This window comes from Ammospiza caudacuta, chromosome 3, assembly GCF_027887145.1.
Source record: "Ammospiza caudacuta isolate bAmmCau1 chromosome 3, bAmmCau1.pri, whole genome shotgun sequence".
In the NCBI taxonomy this organism is placed as follows: domain Eukaryota; kingdom Metazoa; phylum Chordata; class Aves; order Passeriformes; family Passerellidae; genus Ammospiza; species Ammospiza caudacuta.
Genome location: NC_080595.1, coordinates 44,149,387 through 44,174,685, shown reverse-complemented (window position 1 = coordinate 44,174,685; position 25,299 = coordinate 44,149,387). Strand labels below are relative to the sequence as shown.

Sequence of the window (25,299 nt, the reverse complement as noted above, 5' to 3'; positions counted from 1 at the left end):
CTCAAATTCAAGCTAACAAAATGAATTTGGAGTTTCACTGGGCATTGTGAAAAGAATTAAACTACACATTCTTTGTCTATCCTCAAACACAAAAAACGGAGCACAACCTCTGAAAAACATCACACTGTGTTGCCAAGAATCCCACAGGGATATAACCTGCTGGTAGAGCAGATTTAGCAAGGAGAACCTAAGAGATTTACAGTCCACCCTGAGCTGTCCTCAGGAAAGTGGATTTTCCCTGTTAGGAGATGAGAAACTATCTGCACTGTCTTCTCCACTCATAAAGTGCTTGGATTTCCAACTGATACTGGTGTGGGACTAAGTTCACCTAAAGCACAGACACCATAATAACAGCTACAGATGTAAACTAGTCACCTTGCCTAAATTCCTAGCAGGAATTTAAACCCTGAGTTCATAGACACACAGCAGTGTAGGCTGTGTCTCAATCAGAATCCATGTAGTCCCTTGTTCAATGTTTTCTGTTTATTTTCTATAGCTGTTGGTAAAATTCTTACTTCTGTCAATCCGATACGGCAAATCCACAATGTTTTCTGTGACATGGAGGAAGAAATTAGGTGCATGGGGGTAGTTATAAAATATTTACAAAGGCACTGTGACACATGTATAAAGTATCTCAGCAAAACCTATTTAGCAATGAGATGAATAGTCTAAGTATGGAAAGAAAAAGTATTTTGGAAATCATCTTAAATGTACCAAAACATCTTTTGAGATGTTTCTACTCAAAACAGCCACTCTAAACAGAGCTATTGTAACATAATCCAATGTTGATGGCATTTTCTCCAGGAGTAAAATTTTGTTTTCAAAAACTAATAGGTTAAATACCACTCCACAAATGCCTTAAGTGAAGGCAAAGGCCTATTTCTCTGAGCCAACAAAAAGAACACAGACTAGAAGGCATTATAGAACATGGATATATAATCCACTAGTTTCATGCCTTGCATCTGTGAGTCTTGCAAATGCCATTACTCTGTGCTAAATTAATTTAGGCTCATTCAGTCAAATGAATGCACTGGAGAACTAATATAAACTAGAATTTCCTGAGCCATTATTTTCTATCTTTCAAAACCTAAAATAAGTTATGCTGATTTTACCAACTAATTTTAACTGCCAGGTCATTTGCAGAATAGTAAAAGCAAACTACTTCATGGTTAAAACAAATTTAATGTAATCATTAAAACAAGTTTAATGTATTAATTTGTGACCTTAACTTACAAAACCATTTTCCTAAGGAGATTGATTTCTCAGCTCAAGACAAGTTTGTAGATCACATGTTGATAATGATACACTAGAACATATATTCAAGTACAAACTAGCAAGAAGAAAGCAGTATAGACTAAAATAGTAAGTCGGTAAATAGGATATAAGTATCTTGCCTGAAATTTTAATTTTGTCTTTTTTTAGTGATGTTCTATAGTCAAGGCTAGATGATAGTGTTATTTGCACCTAAAGAATTTCTCTGACAGCACTAGGATTACTATAGAAAAAAAAAGGAAAATTTAGCCCATTATGAATAAAATTGGCTTTGTGTTTTGTTTTATAAACACAGTTCCTATGCAGAGATAAATTTTCCTCATTTTCCTCAGACAAATACTTTTCAATAAGCTTTCTGATGTTTATATGATCAAGTCTGAATCAGAGTTTACTAAGCTAACTGAGTGAAGAAGACATCTATAGTTATCCTTTATATTGAAGCCTGAAGTGGGAAGATGGCATGTTTACAATCTACTGGATTCAGTGGCAAGTTCTTTCCTACTCAGTACACAAAACAGTCCAAAGTTGATTCTCTGTAGATGTTCCCAAAAGCCTTGGTGCCACTCTGAGAGGTAATAAGGGAAAAAATCTTACTCTCTTTTTTTTTTCAAGACCTTAAAAACCTGCCTACAACAATCAGTGAGGACACTGTTTTTAGCACCTGGATTCACCTTGATTGATTATGTCAATCTGGCACATCAGATACAGCTACAAATTACAGAAAGGTTTGCTTCACAGTATCACCTGAAGTAATTCTGCTAGCCTGGGTATGGCATCACCATTGTGAGCAAGTCCTGTTAGCAAATCTAACACAATCATGCTTTTAATAATGGGCTAGGAGTCTCAACAGAGGTAAACTATGCTTCTGATTCCTCTTCTCTAGGAAATGTGTTTTTAGATGCACTAGAAGTTACCAGTTCCCAGAAATAAACCCACCTTTTTTATTTTGTCTTTGTGTGTGCACTTGTGTGTGTATATGGGTTTGTGTGTGTGTTGAAGCTTTGGCAGCTACACTGCAAACTTAAGAAGTCTTGCTTTAGTCTCTAGCACTGTAAAAATTAAACAAACACTCCTAAGTGACAAATTTCTACAGACATATTTTATGCTACAGAAATCCCAAAGGAATTCTGTTCTTGCCTACACTGACTAAAGAAATGAAAAATTAAATCTCCAGCATGAAAAGTATTTGCTTCAAACTCTTGTCTACACTGTTTAAGGTCCTTCCCCTAAGTGCCTACTGGAAAATTAAGGAGTGAAAAATTATTAATAATTATTGCACTGATGTTAAAAATAGCTTATATAAAGGAGTCTTTCAACCTTTTAGCGTCTTGCGTTCTTTCTTATGATGATTGTTTGTCTTTTCTAAATGATTTTGGCCTCAATTCAGTAAAATACTTAAGCAGAGTACTTAATGTAAAGCATAACTTCAATTTCTACTGGATTTGAAATGTGGTTTGGAATGATTTACTGAATCATAGCCTACATCATTATTGTTTCCTTTCGAACTATACATTTTTGCACAGAAATAGAAACTATGAAGATTCTCTAAAGTTTATGCCACCGAAAGGAAGAAGCAATGAGAAAGGCACGAAAATTTATCATCTACCAAAGCACTGAATTTATCTGAATACTACAGAGAATTCAGTCTTAGGACATTCACCTGACATTCCTAGTCCAGGTTTAAAAAGCTCAATTCTAAACAGTGATGAAAATAAGTAAAGCAAGAATTCCACATTTATTTTTTAAAAAGCATCATAATTAATTCACATCAAACTAGTGATCAGTTTGTAAACAGCAGGTGACTGATGTAGTAAAAAGCAGGTAACACTGTCTTTCCAATTCCTGCTCACTGAAAACTGGCTTCTGATGAGACTTTGCTTCTTTTCAGGTTTGCTTTCTAAGATTCACCACCAAACAACAGTAATCCACACTGTCGTTTTACAAGCACCTTCTTGATGCATATCACCCAAAAATAAGCAGATAACAAAGAGGAAGATAATTAAAAAGAATGTAAAAATAAATGTCTGACCCTCTAAACAGATGCAAATAGATGTGAACCAGAGACTTTAGTGGACTAATATCATTTTAGCCAAATAAAGCCTGGCCAAAAGTACTCCTCTATAAAGGAATGTATGATGCATGAGCTTAGTAAATCATCACTAATGCAAATCATTAAGGCACTATCATACAATGAGAGTGGAAGCATGATGGTTATTAAAATGGTTCATGTACACCTTCACAGGCACTTTGCAAAGTAAGGATGACCTAAGTTTCTTACCTGAGCTTTTATTGGTTTTGTTCTGTCTACTCTTTACTTGCTCAGTCCATAAGGTAGGATAACGAGAAGCTATATCTAGAAGAAAAAAAAAAAAAGGCAACAGAAAACACTTTATAAATGTTAACATTTTTAAAAGTTATTAGCAACTGAATAGGGGCTAAGTTTAAAGGAACATGGACCTTTAAAAAAAGGGCCACATTGGTTTTATTAGGGCAGTAAAGATTATTATTCACACAAAGGCATGAATAGCCCTTTCCTTTCCTATTCATACAGAAGATTTTTCAATCTAAAAGTTCAATAAATACTTTTAGATGAAAATTATTTTTAATTAAAATGAAAATGTCCTACCCTGGACGCAAAACATATAATGGCTGCAGACCCAATTCTGCAAGATTAACGGTGAATGATAAGGCAGCCACAACATAGGACTATTATTGCTTCTTAAATGGCAATTAATTTCTCCAGAGGCAAATAAGCCTCACAAAACATCAGCCTCGACAGTGATATTACAAGTCATTATGCTGAGGATATAAGTTACCCTCTGACTTGTTTATTTGAACATAGAGTTTTAATCTGCACTTTGGCTCAAGTTTAAAACCTGTGTCTGCCCTCAGTCACAACAACTAAAATTCCTGATGTTGGTCTCCACAGGTAAAGTCTCATCTCCAGACTATCATACATTGTGTTTGTTGTCTTTCCTGTTCCTAAAAAAAGAACAGATGTTTGCACTTTCTTGCAACCTCCCCAGCAGTTGTAGACACTCCTAGGATGACATTTTATGTTGTGGAATACAGTCCATAACTGCACAGTTTAATACCACACTGTTAAAGTCGCTCACCTTCTTCATCACCTTGAGGCTGGGTCTCCAGCGCAGGAGCTGAGGCATCATCTGAATTCAGAATGGAAAAGATTTGCAAGGAGACTACAATTATGAGAGTAAGCTAAATAAGTGTACATACATGATTGAAAATAATGATTTGCACATAGCCCCGGCCAGTAAACAATAATTTAAACATTCTTTATAGGCAGTACACAGCATACATATATTAAATATAAAGACTATGTTTTATAAATGGAAAGGGGTTTGAGGTTATGGATGATGAATTTATTGCAAGTTCTTTGGTGATGCATGAAGTGATCAGGTTGCTCTCTGGAGTGTAATTCTTCACTTCTAATGCTGCACACTGATACCTAAAGATTATAACTGAAAAATGAGCATTTCTAAAGAAAATAATTAGATAAATGTATAGAAGAAGTGAGACCTGCAAAAGCAAAAACAGTCTGGAAGGAATGAGTGGCTGCAGACACCTTAAAATCAAAGGGAATTTTAAGTACAGCAGGATGTATTCAAGAATCAAGTTGATTTACAAGTAAGATTCACAGATTATATAACCAGAATATTGTTTGCACAACTGTTATCCTCTGGTTAGCATTCTCCATCCACCCACTAGCAACCATTACTGCAAGAAATGAGGGAGGGAAAATTACAGAAATGACAAGAAGATGTGAGTCATTTTAGGTTCAGTAAAACACTGTGGACGTAGTGCTGGAAAAGAAAAATTAAACACAAAAAACTATTTAAACAAGCTTTTGCTAAACAGAGTGGCACCAAAGACCCATCTTTATTATGTTTTTGTTATTTAAAACTATTGCAGATGTGGGGTAAATATGACTCAGGAGACCATGCTAGTACATATTTTCCAGTCATATTTTCCTGTGGCATGGAGCTAACTCCAAGACCAAGGTGTACTGCAGTAAACAGCATCTTCCGTGCAATGGTTTTATGACCATTTCTTGCAGTTTCACAAGTGGATGTCAGACCAAAATAGTTTCCAGATTGTTTTCTTGGCATTTTCATGGAAGACAGAATCAAAGGTAACTGAGAAGCTGCTTCTGGCGTGTAGCCTTACCTGGGTAAAAGGAAGCAGCAGCTTTTAGGCTAACACACTATCTCTTTCCTTTCCTTTCTGCTAGTGCAATTCCAAGAGTCTCCTGCTCTCTTTGCTATCACCGTCAGTGCTTGCAGTAGTTTTAATTCTGTGTTGCCTTTAAATCATGCAAAAGGCTTGGGGTCACTCTGACCTTTGCCTCTAAGGGTCACAGTCTAGGTGACAGCAAATACAGACACCAAGCAGATATTGATAGCAGGTAAAACCAAATTTCTAGCCATGGAATAGTGATCTTTATACAAAACCAAAGGAGCAGCAGCGGGAGGTTATTTTCAATGCAAAATGATCTAACCAAGGCATAAGGAGATTTATTTTAAGAGTGCTCGTTCTTCGTGTCCACACAATGGCAGGATTCTTTGCTCCAATATTATGAAAGACTGTCACTCCTCATTAGTTTTGCTGGCATTTCTGTGGTATCCTCTGGGTGGTGGAATAAGACCATTGATTAATTTCAGAGAGGCCATCAAGCATCCTACTGTACTGAAAATCAAGACACATATTTAGATCATCAATCAGTACGTGATTCAGGAAACCCACTATTTCAGAAAGCAACTTACAGTAGGCAGATATTACCCAGAGCCAAGCCAGAAACTGGGTCTGCATTTAAATGACACTTTTGTAATCATCTTTTGGTACACAATTTCAGTTTGTGACACATTTAATCTTATGCGATTACCTGAAATTCAGCATAATGCTGCAAATCAGTGATAATCGGCCCAATCAAAATCAGGCTCCTGAACTTTGTAAAAGAAGCATTTAAAACAGTTTTGGTGTTGCTGTTGTTGTAATACAACATATGTTCAATGACTGATATGAATTAGATATCTCACAGACTAATTGCACAATTCTTCCTGGCTGGCACATTCACACTAGTCTGTGTATTTAAACATAAACCTGTTTAAATTCTGTTTGCTGTCAGAGTTCAAGAACACAGTCCTGCAGTCAGTTAAGAATCAAAAAAAGGGATGTGATCCCAACTCTGACACCTGTGCTTTTCAGAGTATAAATATTTTCCTTGGATAGAGGAAAGAACTGTGGAGCCAGAGAACTTACTTAAGGGAATAAATTTTAAGCTTCATTTCTGTTCAGTTTAATGTTTAAATTTACAAACATGCTAACAGAGCCCCTGATCTCCAATATCTGCAGCTGGAAGTTTTCTTTCAGTATTGGAACACCCAGAGAAAGCAAGGTGCACAAGTACAACAGATATGGCTCACCAGCTCCATATCTATGAGATATCTTGGAAGGGGAGGCTGTCTCAAATCTATGCTGTCTCTTGAGGAGAATCCTCGAGACCACACCTTGAAGGTCTAAAGCACGTCCTCTGGAGCACTGAGAACCCTGTGAACCAGTCTAAGCTTTCTGGGCCACAATATGGGCAGACACCCTTTGTTACTCCACAGGAACATGTGGAGGAAAGAGGAGCAGAGTGTTACGGTTGTTGCAAAAAAATACTACTCTGCCCTTGCAAGCTGAGCTACAAAATATGTTTTACCACACTGGCTGTGAAGCTGAAGCACAGCTCCTTAACTCACATAGGTGTATGATCCTGGTCCCTACTCTGTGGGAGTCCCTAAAGAATTTGGGATGTCTCTGACAACACTACTCTATTTAAAGCATAAGGCAGTATTCATCTGGAAGAGGGGTGAGGAGAGGAAGACAGCAGCATTTGAGAAGAAGCAGGGACCACCTGGGAACCAGATCAGAAGTTTTTAATGTTGCAGACTTGTGCTGGAGAACAAAAACCAGGCATGAGTAAAATGCAATCATGTCACCTAAAACACAAATATACGTGGTAAGAAGGGAGATTTGATAAACTGTGTTCATTTCCTTGTTCTATGACTGTTTGTTCAGGGTTCAGTAGTTCAGCCATCACAGCCACTAACAAAAATAAAGGATACCAGTCAAGTTTTATACATGGGATAGATCATTCCATTCAAAGCTGAAAATGAAAGTCCAGACTGGAAGAAAATGGGCAACCTAAAGTTAGTAGAACCCACAATTTGTCTGGAAATGCATGAAGGACCAATTTTTCAGTACTTTGTAATTATTAGCCTTAAAGAAGTACTGATTTTTTTAGCCTAACACCATTATAGTTTATTTAAATGTTAGTTTTATTGCAATGCTGCAAAAGCACCTGTAAAACAAATTGAATTATATTTACTATGCATCAAACAGAGAGGTATTAACATTAGGACAAAAGTGAGTAACTTGTTTAAAATTAATTTATGCAGTGTAACTGATGGAAATATCCAGTATGTTGTTTTCAGCTGAATCTAGAATTCTTTCAAGTGTTTGGAGAGTGTAAACTTTGATTTTGTTTAGAGCATAGACATCTCATTCATTTTAGTCTACGAACTATGTCATATTCACATCAGATTTTGTTCTGCCAAAAAGATATACATCATGACCTATATCAAACAACAACAACCTTCTGGCCATAATTATAAGCCATCAGATGAATTAATCTCAATATAAAGTGCGGGTTCCAAGATGACTCAAGCACTGATTGCTATGGAAATAAAGTGAGAAATCCAGTTCCCAAGATTTTGGGACTGAAGAATGTTGTCTTTATCAAACAGACAGAATAATCTGTCCTCCAGAAAAAGCAAAAAGTATGGGAAAATATTTCAGAGTATGGAATTGGGAAGAAAAGTTGTTGAGACTAGAAAAACATAGTGTCTATGCATATATATATATATATTTGTACTTATAAGTTTACTAAATATCTGCAACGCAAATATAAAATTGATAACATGCATGCATTTATATTACATATGCAGCTATAATGCATCATAAATTTATATTGATAATTTAAATATATAGAAATAGTAGTATATTGATAATTTAAATATATAGTGCATAGTAGTGTCTCCCACAGCTATTTTAGCTTCTATTTAAAGGCCAACTAAGATATTTACCTGTTTTGCCTGCTCCTTCTCGTTGTGGCAGCTTCTCACTCACTGAACCTACAATTGGAAAAAGGAATTAACCAGAAAAATATTATTTTCACTTCTAATATGCCATCTAAGAAACACAGTTCTACTGTAATGATTCATTTTTGTATATTACAGCAATAAATATCAGCAAATTCTTCCTTTGCAATCCAAAGGTTTTAGCTTTGCCTGACCTCTGCATTTGTGCACAATCCATACACTGCCAGACTCCATTTCTTGGCCAACACAAGACTTGAGAAAGAGGCAGCATTAAACACTACATAGACACAAGTCCAAGAACATGCTCATGTGCTGCAGGATGACCCTTTCCCTTCCCCAGTGCCCCAGCAAGGACAGGTTCTGCAGGAAGGAGCATCACCCCAGAGCCACTCCCTTGCTGTCCCTCGTACAGGGCAGCTCTCTCCCTCTGCTCAGTTTTGCCCTCACACATCAGATGCTCTGAGGGGCTTTTTCAGCCTCTAGACCAGGCCTGGCTCAGATTAAAAACTGTCCTTTTCTGCTTTAAAGGCCTCACACAAAACCTTGTGGAAACCCTATGCTGGTGTGGCAAAGCGTTTGTGTCCTGGGGGGAACACAGAGCCCTATCCTGACTCTGAGCCTGAGCTCATCCCCAGAGATGTGGTCCATGGGAGAAGAGACGGTAGGGGTGAGAAGGGAGTCAAGAAGATTACAAGAGATGGGTTTTCACAGCTTGCTCTACCAGCCTGGACTCCAACCCAACACAGAACCCAGCCTTGCTTTCAAGCCATCGAGTAATGGAGAATCCACTAATTTTCTTCGTAGTTTTCAAGGGGGCACTTGTCCTTAGGGTTTAAAACAGAAATCCTTCCTTATTTCTTGCTTATGTGCCATTTCCAATTTTATTATTTTAATTACTAGACACTTTTTAACAATTTATCTATCTCTGCTGCATTGAAAATCACCTTTAAAAGTGATATTTTTCTCTCTGAAGAGCCACATGGAGTGATCAAATATTAAAAACATGAAATCTTTCCAGTCTCTTCTTATACAACACACCTGCTATAATTAAAAGAAAAAACACCAAAAAAACGCTCATCTGACACATCTGACAGATGCTTGTATGTGTGTGAAATAATTTATCTGCCTTAATTTTCTTAATTTATTAAGTTATTGGAATACCTACGATCACTGTGTTTAAAAAAAAAATAAAGGAAACCCAAACCTTGCAGCACAATACTTGTGTTCTAAAAGGACAATTTAAATAAGAGAACTCACTAAATCACAGGCCTTGCTTACCATGCTGAACTGATGGTTACTTCTGCAGGAAGTTTAGACAAGGAGTTTGCCAGAGGGGAGATGCCTAACATTACAAATCAGCCCTCCTGATTTTAAAGCCTCCATAAAAGAATACATAGCATTGTAGCCAAGACAGTAACCTTCTGATGGATTCAGCTCTTAATACAGCTTTATATATCCAAATTACAGCTTTGTATATTCACATTTAAATGTTCTTGTTTACACTTGTTTCCTTTTATGGCAATAGTGTATTTTAATGTATTTTCACTATATAATGTTTGAGTCACCAGAAATTGAATAAACTTAGTGATGCATCAGTATTAATTGAGGCGAGAAAAAGAAAGTCACATCACTGTAGGAATTGTATCTCCAAGGGTGTTTGGGAGAGCTTGTTCTAAATGGGCTCCAATACTAATCCATGCTGCTCACTCTGAAAAGGAGGCAGATTTTATATTTATGCTGAAGCCAGAAGATCTGAGTTTTTATTGCTTGGCTTGCATTTGATAAAAGGCTCAGCTCAAACTCAAATAAAATGTTCCAGTGTTCGGAAGTACTACACACAAAATTACAGGTTTTTCTAATTGCAGCAAATACTAGTGATCCAATCTTTCCTCAAATTTCATCCAGCTACCATTAACTCTGTCGTTTCTGAATTTCATTTTGGTTCACAGACTTATAATTATAATTTTCTTGCAAACCCAGATACTTTAGGCCCAACTCTCAGTCACACAAGCGTTTTAAACAGACTTTTCATTTGTGAGTAGAAATGATGTCTCAGCAGGGGCAATGTGTGTGATGAACTGCTACTGATACTCACTCTGCTCCAGTTTGGCACCAGTGCTGTCTCTCTATGTACATTAGAACTATTAGTACAAATTGAACTCAGTTTATACATAAGTAATTTAACACATTGGTGAAATTTATATAATATCACACATCTTAAACTAAAAGCAGAAAAATCTTTCCAGATGCATTCACATTACTTCATCTATATGAGAAACGGTGAGAATGACTAAAGTCTGAGAGAATTGAATTTTATTTTTTTTACCCTAAATTTTCATGAAAAAATTAGGAAAATGGATGGAGGAGGAGAATGGCATTAACTAGTACTAAAAACTAACATTATCATACCTAATCTAATTTCAGTAAGAAATTGGATGGATTCTATGAAAATTAGGTTTACTGGGCTAACATTAAGTTTTTTAATAATCTTAAGAAGTCTATTATAATATTCACAGAATTTCATATAAAAGAAAACCTGTGCCCTTAATATAGTTCCACCTGAAATTTTCAATTTAGGCAGCACAAACTTTTCTTGTTGTCTCCAAATTTGAGGTAAGGATTTATTGAGTTTGTATCTTTTTTCTACAATTTCCTGAATATATTTAAGGTAGAAGCACTTCTAGCTGAAGTGATGATAGGAAGTTGCATTTGCAAGTTTTTAGGAAATTGTGTCTTCAATATTAAGATGAATCCCCACATTTTCAGCTAGGCAGGAAACAAAACCAACTTATAACTTATCTAAAAGTCAGGCAATGCAACTGGCTTCCAAGTTTTAGTACACTGTAAGCAACCAAATCAGCACATAAATAAATATCCTTATGGAATGATGGAGGACAAGGAGGGATATTAGATTCAGCAGCATTACATCAAGAGGAAGAATTCAGCACCATTCAAGCTTGTACCCTTGCTTAGCCATCTATCTATTTATTATTCTGATCTTTTTTTTTTTAAGGCAGACATATTCATGCCTTAGTTTATTGCAAACCCCACAATTCTATCCAATTTCATCCTAACTGCATCTGAGGCACAATAAATCTTCCAGGGAATGCGATGTGAGTTTTGTGCTTTTTGATTTTAGCATATTCATCTCCTATCATTCTGATCATATGGGACTGGGCTATTAAAAAAAAGGTGAAAGCCTATTGTTAGCCAGTTTAGATAATTATTTCTGATCTCCTACAAGAGAATATTTGATATATAATCACTGAATGCAGATATCAGGAAAGGTAAACTTACCTATCTCACCTATGGTTGTGTCTGACTCTGTCTATACAGGCAAAGAACTATGTATGAGGACTAAATATCTAGATGGTTCAAGGATGGATATTTTTCTCCAGGTAATGAAAACAATTTAATGGAAACTTTAAAAGTTTGTTGCCTTCCTAAACATATTTTTCAATCATGTTATCTGATCACAATACTATACTGGAGGAGTTCTGAATTTCTAAAGCTAGTTACTTTTAGTTTGGCCATAAAAGATGATCATGCCATCTTAATCAAAAGGGAGCAAAACTACTTCACAGAAGAACAAAATATATCTCCATACCTTTGCAGTCTCACTGGCAGCAGCCCAGCATATTTAATGGGGCCTAAACCCCCTACAATAGGCAAAGACTGTATCTTTCAATAATACGACACCTGCTTCTCAACTTCTGCCCCATTTCTCAGGACTCCCTGCCTAAGGAATTTCTGTAGTTCCCTGCAGAGCTGATAACAGAGATGGAGAGTTGTAAAAATGTCCTTTTTTTATGTCTGGTGCCCTTTAGTGAAAGTACTGGGAGACATTAATCATTTTTAAGGAGCTTTCTTTTTAATGCCACCATGGGAATGTGTTTGATTTACTGTCCCTCTCGCTATTGCTCCTGCAATAGTGAAGACTATTTTCATGGAGTGGAACAGTATTTTGAGATTTATCATGTGTGTCTTAGCAGTACCAAATGTTGATGTGGGAAAAACTGAAAAGTATGGAAGAAGAGCTTCTTTCAGATAAAGATATAGTAATTAAAGCAAAGGTTTACATAAAACAGTTGGAAAGTCCCGCATTTTTTAATGCTGCTTATGACCTTCATCCTTCCCTATCTTATGTGTCTTGCACAAAAGGCGGCTTAAATAAGAGCAACAAGAACAAGTCAATGAGCAAAAAAATGGCACAGGCAACTGTTGTTGATACACAAAAAATAGATATGGGACACTTTTTGGACCTGAGATAACTTTAGGAAACACCGTGTTATTCAGCTAACCAACCTCGACAGTTAAGGAAATGTAGAGGTTGTTTTGCATATCCAGTGTCACACAGTAAATGGGAAACATGGATAGGGGTTGGAATTCCTAAACCAAACTACTAAGTGCCATCCTAAATTTTGCTCTGTATTTCCACTATTGAAATTCAAGTTCTTCCAGACTGCCATTTTCTTCTTTCTTATTTCTGGGCATTCATCAAAGGTAGTTCCACTGGGGGAAAATGAAAGGCAAGAAATTATCCAGTAACTGCAGAACAGCACAGTTGATTAGAAATGTATTTGAACCTTATCTGAAGTTGCTGAAGAACTAACCTAGAACTGAAAATTAACTGAATATTTTCATTAAAGCAAAAAATTTTCATACATTCTATAGTAGCACAATACCTGTAAGAAAATCATTAGAAAAGCATCTTAATTGTCTGTACAAATTTTCCTCTAAAGGAAAAAGATAGCAAAAGTGATCTTGGGAGAAAAAGGTATGGTACAAGCAAGCTTAGAAATTTGTATAAACGACTTTGAAACACCTACAGCACCCAGCCTGCAGAATACAAAGAAGCAGTGAGAATAAAGAAACATGCTAGTGTCAGGATGCCACCACTGCAGGAGACCTGCCCGCATATCAGAAATAGCAAGGCAATTCCTGCATCAAGGCTAGCAAGACAAAGTGTATTGGACTAACAAGGGACAACAGTATTGGCAAAAATGGCATCTCTGTAATACTAGTTGAAACAGGAATATATCTACACAGTTTCAGATGACCCACTGAAGTTTGCATTACAATTCCTGTGCATAGTCGTACTAAATAAAAAAGCACAAAAGGGAATCAAAAGCGATCTGGAAAACATCAACACTCTTGGCAAGGAAAAAAAAACCCAACTCTGTTATCCTAAACAGATGGCAATTTTGAATATATACTTGGAAATGGGAGAAAGATGCAGTTGTGCATCAGACTTTCATTTTGTAATAAACGAACTAAGTTTTGCTTTATTATACCCCATAACTTTCTGAGAAAATCTGTAGCTGCCTTCTCTGTTGAATGAGAAGGTTTCTCCAGATCTCTCAAAACTGAGTCCTTAGCCAATACCACTGTAAAATCCCCTAGCATTTCAAGTCTTCCTTCCAAACTCTGCTGTGGCTGGACTTCTTTCCTGAGGGACAAAGCAGAAGTGATGAACTGTAAAACATGAGCAGGGGACGAAATGTGCAGAGATAATCCCACAAGGTCTCATAACAAGTGAAAAGTTACCCAAAATCTTTCCATGGATCAAAATCAGACTCTGAATACTCACCTGTGCCCTGGAACAGTTTATTTATCTCTGAGCTACTAAATTCAATTTGAGTGCTATTATGACCTTCACCTTAGCATTTCTGTAAAAACAAATTCCCTTCCCATCCCTCCAAAATTGAGCTGAAGCCGTCTGGCAGTTTATCTGCTAGGCACATGAATATGCCTTTGAGATGAACTAAGGTTAGGTTCCTGTAGTGATATAGAATAATTCTCATATTAATTGATCAATTTTCTGGGAACTACACTGCAGTTGCTCCTCAGTAATATCAGTACAAATACAAAAAGTGAAAACATAACAAATAATTCAACATTTTGAGCCAAAATAGTGCCATGTGTTATAAGACACCTGACAAACAATTATTTATTGAACTTTCAGCATAACCCTTTTTTCACTGATGTCAGTGAAAGGACCAGCAGGGAGGGTATAAATGGAGGATATAAAAATGGACTTTGCAGAGACAGAAACAAAGGTGCACTCTCAGAGAAGCTCTGGCTATGGACATGTAAAAACATCTTTACTCAAAATTACACTGAAGCACTAAAGTGCTGTCCTAGCCATAGCATCATAGAATCACAGAATGATTTGCAAGAGAGTTTAAAGTTTATCTCATTCCAAACCCCTTGCCACAGGCAGGGACACTTTCCACTAGACCAGGCTGCTCAGACCCCCATGCAGCCCAGCCCCGAACATTTCCAAGGATGGCACATCCACAATTAAAGACACATCCATGTGTCCTCTGAAGATGCGATCAGTTATAATTGATAATAACACTAAAATGAAAATGAATGCACATTTTCCACTATTTAAGGTTTCTGAATATTTTAAATTATTTTTTACAATTGAGTCTTGTTTCGCAGTGACTTTTCAGACTGGATTAAAAGGAATATTCTGAAGAGTATTATTTCTGAATAAAGTTCACCTACAGGCAAGATGTGGGAAAATTCTGCAAGTCATTTTAACTAGAAAGACCTTAAAAATAAAAATAACTATCTATAAACTTTGCTGAAACTTCTGCAGTGGTCTCTTCCTTCCTCCATCGATTTATTAAAAACATCAAGCTTGTACTTGAATGATTGAAGTAGACCAGGACAGGTAAATTCCCTGATTCACTTTCTTTTTCAGCTTTGTTCACATTGCAGGATTGGCTTTTTAAAGCTATGTCTTCCACTTTCTAACAGAGAATGGTGCCGCAGCACAAATAGTTATACAATATACAGAGTGTGCAAATATTTGTAGAGCTATTTCTGTAAAATTCCCTCAACCTCAAGGGGCATGAACAGCGATTCTGACAACCATTCATACACTCGGGATTTGTATTTATCATAAGTGTTAATGAAATAGGGTCAGAAGCAAACCCCTGAAAAACAGAACCTGTTAATTGTCCTGATGAAAGACAAAAGACAGCCTGCAAGGCAGCGAGTTCGATTTACCAGTTAATTTCTGCAGGCAATTTTTAAATTTTGCTCTTAATGTTTTTATTTTATTATTTCTCCTCTGGATTTGGTCATTTGTGGAATGTGCTGTGGGAGTTCTTTCACTGGGCTATGTTTCAAATGGGCAGTCCCACTATGTTTTTTTCTGTACTCTAAATATTGAATTATCAAAAAATGCAAATCCCTCTGAAATGTTTTTGCAATGAGTTTTTGTGCAAGAGGGATTATAACATAAAGTGATATATCAGCAACTCGGTCACCTGGTTTCATATGTGGACACACAAATATGGTATAAATGACTGCTGCAGAAAATCTTCAAGAACTAGATTAATGTACAAATAAAGTAGATGGATCCCAGAATCACAGGAAGGTTTAAGGTGGCAGTGACCTCAGACTTCATGCATGGCTACATGAAAAGCTAGACCAACCTTCTCAGAGCCTCATCCAGCTGAATTTTACCAAACCCCAAGGATGGGGCATCCACAGGGCATCCACCACCACCTGTTTCTGGACTGAACCACTCTTCTAGTGAAAACTCCTTTTGCTTAAGTCTAATCAGATCCCACAGATAAACTGCTGTTCATGGCATACCACCATAACCTAGCCAGACAAACAAGACTTACCTGGGCAGCGTGGAGTTTTGTGGGCCACAGCAGTACCACTGATGGGACGGCCATTGGGAGTGACACACCAGCAGTATCCAGTGTAACTGTGGCACTGAACCTGTCAGAAACAACAAGAGCCATGTGCAGCTTGTCAGACACATGCCTGTTATCCCACAGCACTCATGGCACGTGAGTACAGAAACTTATCCAGCAAACTGTATGGATAAAACTTAGAACAATAAACCACCATGGGCCCATCTCAGTCCTACATATGATTTTTTAGCATAAAGCATATTTCAGGCTATGTGTGGTAGGTCCTTCAGAATCAAATGGAAGAGAAAACTATTGAACTATGTGGTTGTTTACACCCTGTCTTGGACGAGTGAGGTGCAGGTGTTATAAAAACCTCACAAGGAAGTTCCTCAAGGGACACATAAACTGTTCCTGAAACAAGCAATCCTGAGTTTTTTCCCACATAGAGAACATATTATTCCACCCACTGAAGGAGCAGGACAGAGTGCTTCTGCCAGCATTATTCATATCCCAAGCTGTCAGAAAGGAAACTCTTGGAATTCCTCTTAAAAATCAATTGCATTATATTTTCTAAGGGCGAATATCGCTTGCCTCATCATTCTTAAAAAAAGAAAAGTTGTCTCCTGCACAACTCCAGGATCAAAATGCAGTACAGAGGGGACAGAAGGCGATCATGATTGGAAAATATACCTCAGGATAAGCTTCTAACTGTGTTCCTTCTGAATTCCGTGATCTAAGTAAATCAGTTTCAGGCCACATGCTTGTGAAGAAATTAAGCAGAGAATATAGAAGGATTCTGTATGATTCATGATTTAGCACTTAAGATATGGATTCCAGTTGCAAGATTTCTGGTTCAAATCAGGAACAGATCACAAATTCCAAGCATTTTACCATCTGATGAGTATTCAGGGGGCTACAAGAATGATTCAGCTGCCTCATCCTAGAAGAACAGGGAGTGTATTACACGAACAGTGGTAATGTTTGGCTCTTTTGCTGGCCAACTGTGAAAAAGAGAACAAGGACTCAACACATAACACAGATTTTCCTACCTTTTTTTTTTTTTTTTTGACTTGTTGGTACAAATTACATTTAATTTTGAAATTACATTTCCCTCCATTACATTTGTCTCTTCCTTGGCCTTTTCAAACACACATACTCTGACCTTCCAGTCATGGAATAAAAAGTTTTCAACCTGACTATATGTGCCATCATCATTGCATTCTGGGATGAACACTTGCTGAAATTCTTTGCGTGCTTGTTCTTGGGTGTACTTCCTCTCAGCCACACACCTGGAAACATCTAGAGAAAGAGAAAACGTAATTCAGTTGGATTGGCAATATGAAAAAAAGATAGGTGATCATCCATATTATGAAAGACAACCCTGAGACTTGTGCAAAGAGAGTAAGAATTTTAATAAGTGAAAATGTACAAGCAACTTGCATTATTTTTAAAGAAAACAAACCAATGCAGGACAATAATTTCTGGACAATAAACCATAATGGGGAAATGAAATTGAGAGATGCCTGGACAGACAAACTTTCTGTTCCAAATGCCACCAAGGAGGAGAAGCCCAATCAGAGCTTTTCCTCTTAATTTAACACAGCAATAGCTGCCACACTGCACACACCACAATATTCTTTCAGAGATGGTGGCAACAACAGCTTTCTAGTGCTTCAGGAAAGGCAAAGGAGGCAGCAGGAGCACAGCTGCCTTGCACTTCCTACTTACTGCAGCTAGGCAGCAACTTCAGCTGTAACTACAGATGTCACCACCAGGCTGGTAAAATAAAAATATATATGTGCACACTGTACAGTGCAGGAACTTATTGGGAAGGTGATGAAATAATAATTTTGGACGTTAATGATTCATATTGTGCTAAAATTCAATGTGACATTTTATGATTTAATCATGGGACATCAAGCCTACCACATGGTCTGTTTTGTCCACTGTGAGGTCTCTTGCACCACCTCCTTTGTTACTTGGTGTTGGTCTCCATCCAAGAGACCAAACAGCAAACCAGCCAGCTTTAATTTGGTGGAGTTTCTATTGTCTAACAAACCATATTGTCTACTACATATACTTTATGTCAGTTATGCAGCCAAGAGCTTAAAAAAGACACATAACATAAGTTGTTGTACCTTTTACACTACAAATTTTAGCATGTTGCTGATGCAGAATCAGAACTGCAGAATCTGCTTGAGCTAACCAATTTCAGGAAAAATGAGAATACCAGGCAAGCTTAAGGTAGTATTAATGACTTCAAGATGTGACTGTAACATCTGAATTAGAATGATTTCAAACACGCGAGCAGAGAAATTTGCTGCCTCTGATCCCTGTTTGGTTCAAAGACTCTTTGACAGAAAGTGGTAAATCCCATTTTAAGGCTAAACTTGTTCACTGATTACCTGTGAGACAGTGGTGTTGTGGTGATTCATTAAAGCTTGTGCAGTTCTTCAAAATCATGGGAACAGCCTTTCTAATCCATGCAAGGTGCAAATTAAACAGAATCTGAACAGTGAATCAACTGCACTTGACAGAAATTTGCATTCCTAGGAGCACACAGGTGAGCCAGCTGAATTCCCAGTCCCGCAAGCACCCTCTCTGTGCCAGTGTGATCCAGACACACATTCTCAGAACCAGCCTGGAAACTCAGTGAAATGGCAGAAGTTTCTTTTTACAGGGTAGATCCTTCACTTGTCACTCCCACTGAGCTTTGGATAACTCACTTGGCAACATTAGCATTAAAAAATCCCTTCAAGTCCTAGGTAATCTGGTGTGGAAATGTAGTGTGGAAGTCTAGCATAATGAGGACAGAAACTTGTTCTCAGCATCTGCATTCTGAAAATAAAATTGGGGCCCCTTAGTTCTATTCTTCCTATTTCCCTCCTGATCTTGGATTCATGTGCACTAGTTCTGTGTGTTAGTTTACTCTTCTCAAAGGAGCACTATGAGAGTTCATGCTGCTCATATGCCCCAAATACAAATAGTTTCACTCTGAAAAACTATGTTTCAGTCTTAGCATAATTAATTGTATTCTGCTGTTTCAGGAGGGACACTTACAGAGATGAAATGATAACTGGAAGGGACAGAGAAGTTCAAGCATCCAGAAATGTGAGAAAGAAAAATAATAAGGAACTGAATTCATTTGTATTACAGGACTTTAATAGCTGTTTTTGTTTTGGTTTTTTTTTTTTTTTTTCTCCAAGGGAGAAGTATAATCAATGTACTGTACAGCTCAGGTAAAATCTGTTAATGTGTGCACTGCCAAAGATTTTTTTGGGGGAAAAAAAAAAAGAGTCATTTTAAGCAAGCTTTGGTGTCGTAAGCATTCTTCTGAGCATGGTTTGGTTATACAGTACTTAATAACATGTGGTTTTAATGTAGCTAGTATTTTAACTGAAAATAAATCACTCCTTTGTTGGACCTCTGTCCTCGTTTTTCTAGAATGACATGTGGTTTAAATGTCTAAAAGGAAAAGTGATATAAATTCCATCACATAAAGTCTCTGGTATAGAACCAGCAGAGTTGTAAATTATCTTCAATAGTTGAATTATCATAAAAATATGCCAAGAAGAGTTCTCCAAAGCTGTCCACCACTTGTTCCTAAACAGCCTGATGCTGTAAAGGCCTCATATTCATGGATGATCTAATATGCTTTAAAATCAGCAGTCACCAAATTTATTGGAATATAAAATTCACATTTGAAGTCTTATTTTGGATTATATAACCATGGAAATATTTTAAACCTGTTGGATATTACTGTGCTTCAGTATACACGAGGAAGGTATCTTATCAAGTTAAGGATCTGAAAGTGTAGAAAGTCAAAATATTATTTCCAGTTCTGTTGACCATTAAATTGTTAATTCAGAGGAGCTAAGTTCCTTCAAATAAAAAAGAGGCCATTGAAAAAATAAATTATAATATTTTCTATAAATTTGTAAGATTACACCATCTGATTGTCTGCCTCTGTGCCCTGGTTGCGATGCCCTAAAAATCTGTTGCATAACTTCCAGAAATTTTTCCAAGGAAAAAGAATTCAAGACATTTAAGGCCTATACATTTATGCAAAATAACAGCTGAAAAAGGATGAAAAAATTATTTCCTGACATGACTGAAGAAAGGCTGAAACGTGAGTTCACATCAAAATAGCAGACAAGAGATAGTTGCAGGGAAAACTTGCAGCTCCTTACATGCATAAATAAGTGATGGGTGACATCCTAATCCATAGGGAGATAAACCTTCAACATGACCATTGCTCAGGACCATTGAGGAAAGGCAAATCTGGGATTCTCTGTACAAAGTCTCCTTTGACTGCACCCAGACAATTCTTGTCTACAGACTCCTCTGTGCACCTTGTAGAAGTTCAGGTAATGCTGCACATGAAACTCAAATTAATAGGATGAGTCTAGATTTATGTGTTTTGCCAGAATTTAATTTACATAAATGAATCAGTCAATAAATAAATACATCTAAGGGGATGGGTAACAGTAAAGTCTCACACACAGATACAACTTTGCTATTTATCTAGGATCATTCAGATCAGGACAGACCCTGATTATTTTGAAATTAAGACCAAGAATGAAAGGTGATGGGACTGACCCAGTACCTCTGTGCTGATTAATCAGCCCACAGCTTCTGACTTATCAGCATTGCCCTTTACAAAAGCAGACTAGAGCCTTACAAGGTGAGCAGTGTCCCTCTGGTGTCAAATCTGAGAGCAGAGGGGACTCTGTGGCTGTAAAGTTGTGGAAGGATGACAAGCACTGTGTAATGCAGCAAAACTTTTTTTTTTTTTTAATCTGTTTTTGTTTCAATTTTTGGAGCTTTCTAGTGGAAAAATAAGGGGCTTGAAACTGTTATAAGTTTCTTATTAGAATTCCCACTATACTTTATTTTTCTTCCTAACTAAAGTATTAATAAGGAAGCCAGCAGGCTCAAACTGGATTCTGGAATATGACCTGGTGAAAAGGCCATTAGCTTCTAAGACCGGTTAAAATCTGGCTGAAATGCAGCCTAATTTGGCTATAGTCATACAATGAGAAGAACTAATTTTGCAAAGTTGCATGTCCAGCTGTAATTTGGAATTGTGTCAATGACTAACTCAGTGAGACTTTATCCTCTCAACTCCAGGTAAATGGGCTTTTACATCCCACAGCCTTGCGGGGAATCAGAAAAAAAAATATCTCCTGGCATAGAAATTGAGCATGAGTTTACCTTAAATCAGCTCACTGGGACTCTGTTAGCTGTCAAACTGGATTGGTACAAGGCTCATTGCATTTTAGCACTGCATGCTGGCCAATGTGTTGATTGTACCTCTGTGACTTAGCACCAGGACTGCAAAAGCAACCAGAGGTTTAATAAGATGAACACATCTTGAGGTGTACAACAGAAGATAAAAATGAGTATATGGGAGTGGACAGAAATGCACAGGACTTATGAGAATACAGAGCTGTAGCTGTTTGGGCAGGTCTTTCTGAATTGCCCTAGTGACAATTCTGACTTCCAGGAGGGACCGGTGACCAGAAAGCACAAACAAAATAAAAAGTCATCTTAATTCTGATCTAAGTTTCTCAGTGCAACAGGGAAAACTTTCACCTGTGAAGTGGTGCCACTACATTGCTGCATGACCTTCCTGAGATAGAACTGAAGTAAACAGGAAATTCTGGAAATAGAGTTAACCTCACAAACAGTACCAGCCTGACTTGGAACTAATCTCATTTTATGCTTTATTTCCAACAGTACAGCTCCGAAAACACTGAGCTTCAGGGAAAAAACATGCACCAACTTCAACTGTGCTGGCTAATCCTTGAATAATATATCAAACAGAGGGAAGTTTATTACTGCAAAGTAGAAGTTTATCATTATAACAATGACACAAACTCCTCAAGGGTGTAAACACCATCTCTAAAGTGACATTCAGTACAATTGATTTACAAGCATTTTGGGGCTCTATAGGGAGTTCTAACCCAGATTCTCTCATGGAAAAGTAAACAGCTTGCCAAAAGTATACATAAATCTCTTGCAAAGATTTCAATTTAGTTCATCCAGTATTTTTTTAGTTTGCTATGCATCAGAGTAGGAATAAAAATCTCTTTCTCAGTCCAAATACATGGAGCAAACTTTGCTTGCTTTGCAAGAGATTATTGTGTTTGACACAACCTTGTTATTTATTTATGAAAAAATACACTTCATCCTTTATTTACTTATTTTATTATAAATGGAATATTCTGTTGAACATATCAGAAACATTTATTACTTTGTAAAAACTATATATGAAGTGGTTAACTTAATCATTTGATGGTTTCCTTGAGAGCTTCCCACAGAGTCAGCTGTTCTTACACTAAAGAGAAATCCTTTCTAAAGTCACATAGATGTGAACAACCAGACCTAGTGTAGACACACATAATCCAAACACCTTTCACTGCTTCCCTTTGCACCTCTATTGTGCCAGAATACCTGTGTACACTTGTCCTTAAACTTAGAAACATGCAGTGCAACAAGCTCTTTCAAGTTAGCTGTTCACCTGAGCATTTACTGAATTGTCCTACCAACCAGAATTTATTTCTGCTTCTGTACTTCTTTCCCACTGCTGTACCTTTTTGGTAACCGGTAGTGATATGATAAAAGTCAAACAATCTTAATTTGCAGTTAATTTAGCACAAACATTTTATTCAGAGCACAGGACACCACTTGTTTATGGAATAAACCACTCATGAAAATTTCCCATTCTATTTGACCTAGGTCAATGTATATTGTAAAGAACTGATTGTGTCTAACAGCAAAGCAGATAAAAAGCTGTAGCCTCTAGTGATAGGAAACACGTAGCAAACTATACATGCTGAAAGAATCAGTTTTAAAGATGCAGGAATATTAGCCTCTTGGGTTGGAAAGGATGTCAGCACAGACATTTAGCCTGACACAACCATAAAATAATGACTTGCTGCTTCGTGACAAGAGCTGGCCAACTCTTTCACTATTTATTTTTATAGTTGCTTTCTGGATTCAAACAAAACAGCAGCGCAATCTTAGCCTAAACCCTCCTCTATTGGCATCTAACAGTCAGAGCCAGGCAGTGTGGGGTTTCTTTGTTGTTTTCTTTTTGCTTTTGCTTTTTCTTTTCTCCCCCTACATTTAGCAACCACACAGCCATTTAGATATCTAAGCTCTAAGATAAAATAAGGAATGCTGTGCTGGATTCCCTCTTGGCACACTATTTCACTTTGCTAACAGTCACATTTGGAGAGATACAGTCTGATTAGAACTGAATCAAATACTTCAAGAAAAACTAAAGCAACAGCTTTCCCATTTTTTAGATGCCAAAGGCTACATTGGCTTTCTGAGAAGAGCAGAGATTTGATAGTTTGGATAAGTCTATTTTGCTAATTCTTGCACTGAAATCTGAGAAGGTTTGCAAAGGTTTGTGGTTCTTAGTCTTTGGTGTAGTATTATTGCTTTAGCACTCTCCACTTCTTCTAGGACCTTCATTTTTATATGACGTCTGAAACTCAAACTGAAAATACAAGAGCAGAAATGAAAACTCCACGAAAAACCCAGAAAAAGATTACTTTCAAATCAAATTGTTGTATTGCATATTTGATTTTATGAAGACCCATTTTTTGTGCATAAAAATGCCCTTACATGCATTATGTCTATGCAGTCTGGTTCAGCAAATTCTGCTTGGAGAAATGTTATCAATAAAAACTGATAATTTTAAAAAGAGATAAACTCTATCTCCAGAAAACTGTGGATACTATCCCAGTGTTACTTGTCTTGTGTTCTAAATACCACTAGATACATTTAAAAGAACAAAGAGTATTCCACAAAAATATTCCAAACTTTATTCATTTCCATTAAATACTAGAAAGTGTAATCAGAAGCCAACTCCACCTGTTTTAAGAGATAACATAATTTGTAACTTCTATATGTAGATACTTCTACATGTGGATATTTTGTTTGTCACCACTTTTACTACAGTGGCTTGATGGGTAACATCTTGATACATAATATAAATGAAGACTCAAAACTAAAATGAGGTTGGGGCTGACAAGTATCTGTACCAGGATTGCTAGCATCACAGTCTAGAAACTTGCAGTCATCCTACAGATTAGACACAGTGTCTACAGTGAGAAAATATGTCTTAAAAAGGAGAACACAGCTCCTACCTGAAAGCATTTTAAGACAAAAATCTGCCATATAATCAATTTCCTCTTGTAAGGTTTATTTTCAATAATACCAAAGTTAGTACCACTTCTCAATATATTCTTTTTTAATATATTTTTCGAAACAATGCAAAAACATGCATTGTTCTTGGTTTTTTTTGTTTTTTTTTTTTTTTTTCCAACATTAAAGATGAGAAGAAAAAAGAAAAGGGAGAGGTGAAAAGGGAGAGGTGAGGACACGCAAAAATTGTCTTGTTTTCATGGTACAGACTGTCCAGGGCCTCACTCTGTTCAAGTTTATTTTTAAGACTGACACCTTGGTCCAGTCCCACTTTCACTCATTTCAGTTAGAAAAAGAACCATACCTACTCACTTCTTTTTTCTCTCTCCACACGAAACATCTTGGGAGCGTGTTCCCCCTCCCAGACACATCCCACAGGGCTGCCTTCCGGGCAGCAGGTGCAGGGCCGCGCCGAGGTCCCTGCCCACACTCCGAGCTCAGGGACGCGCTCAGGCCCTGCCAGCACACGTCAGGCTCACGCCCGCCTGGCTCACAGGCAAACCTGAGCTGGATGGCAGCCTCCATGGGAATCCTGGAAAAGGTGTGCACTCAGAAACCACGGCCAGCTTTTACTACCCAGTTCTCCAGCTAATAGGCAAGAGTAATGTCTCTCCAAATTATGCTTGTATTCATTAATTATGGGACCAAGATTAACTTGTGGTCTCAAAACAACTACTGCCCAGCAATGCCTTCATTCTCTGCACAAAGGGAAAAATCCTATTAGCATGTTTATTGAAAGGCAGAAATTTCAATTTATTTAAGCATGCTTTTAATCCATTCATTAACTCATTGTAATCACAGTTTAAATGAGTGAAACTTTTCACTATTCCTGAAAGCCCTAATTTAAAGAAAAAAATGCTGAGCATTTTCTTCTTTAAGGAAAGCAAACTGTAAAATACCTGTTTTATGAGAAATTTCACTCATATTTTGATGTGCTTTGATTCTTTATGTGACTTGTGAGAATGAAGGTATTACCTTTTGTT

At 37.1% G+C, this 25,299-nt stretch overlaps 1 protein-coding gene across 3 annotated transcripts in view; it reads right to left on the bottom strand.

Moving 5' to 3' along the window:
- SMOC2 (SPARC related modular calcium binding 2) overlaps positions 1-25,299 on the bottom strand; it is a 137,177-nt gene that overhangs the window by 62,290 nt on the left and 49,588 nt on the right. For all 3 annotated transcript variants that reach the window (XM_058801730.1, XM_058801731.1, XM_058801732.1), the window contains exons 3-7: positions 17,289-17,395; positions 16,082-16,181; positions 8,421-8,468; positions 4,389-4,439; positions 3,551-3,625 (exon numbers count right to left, since the gene is read on the bottom strand). In XM_058801730.1, the coding sequence (XP_058657713.1) occupies positions 3,551-3,625; positions 4,389-4,439; positions 8,421-8,468; positions 16,082-16,181; positions 17,289-17,395 (381 nt within the window). The remainder of the gene's footprint in view (positions 1-3,550; positions 3,626-4,388; positions 4,440-8,420; positions 8,469-16,081; positions 16,182-17,288; positions 17,396-25,299) is intronic.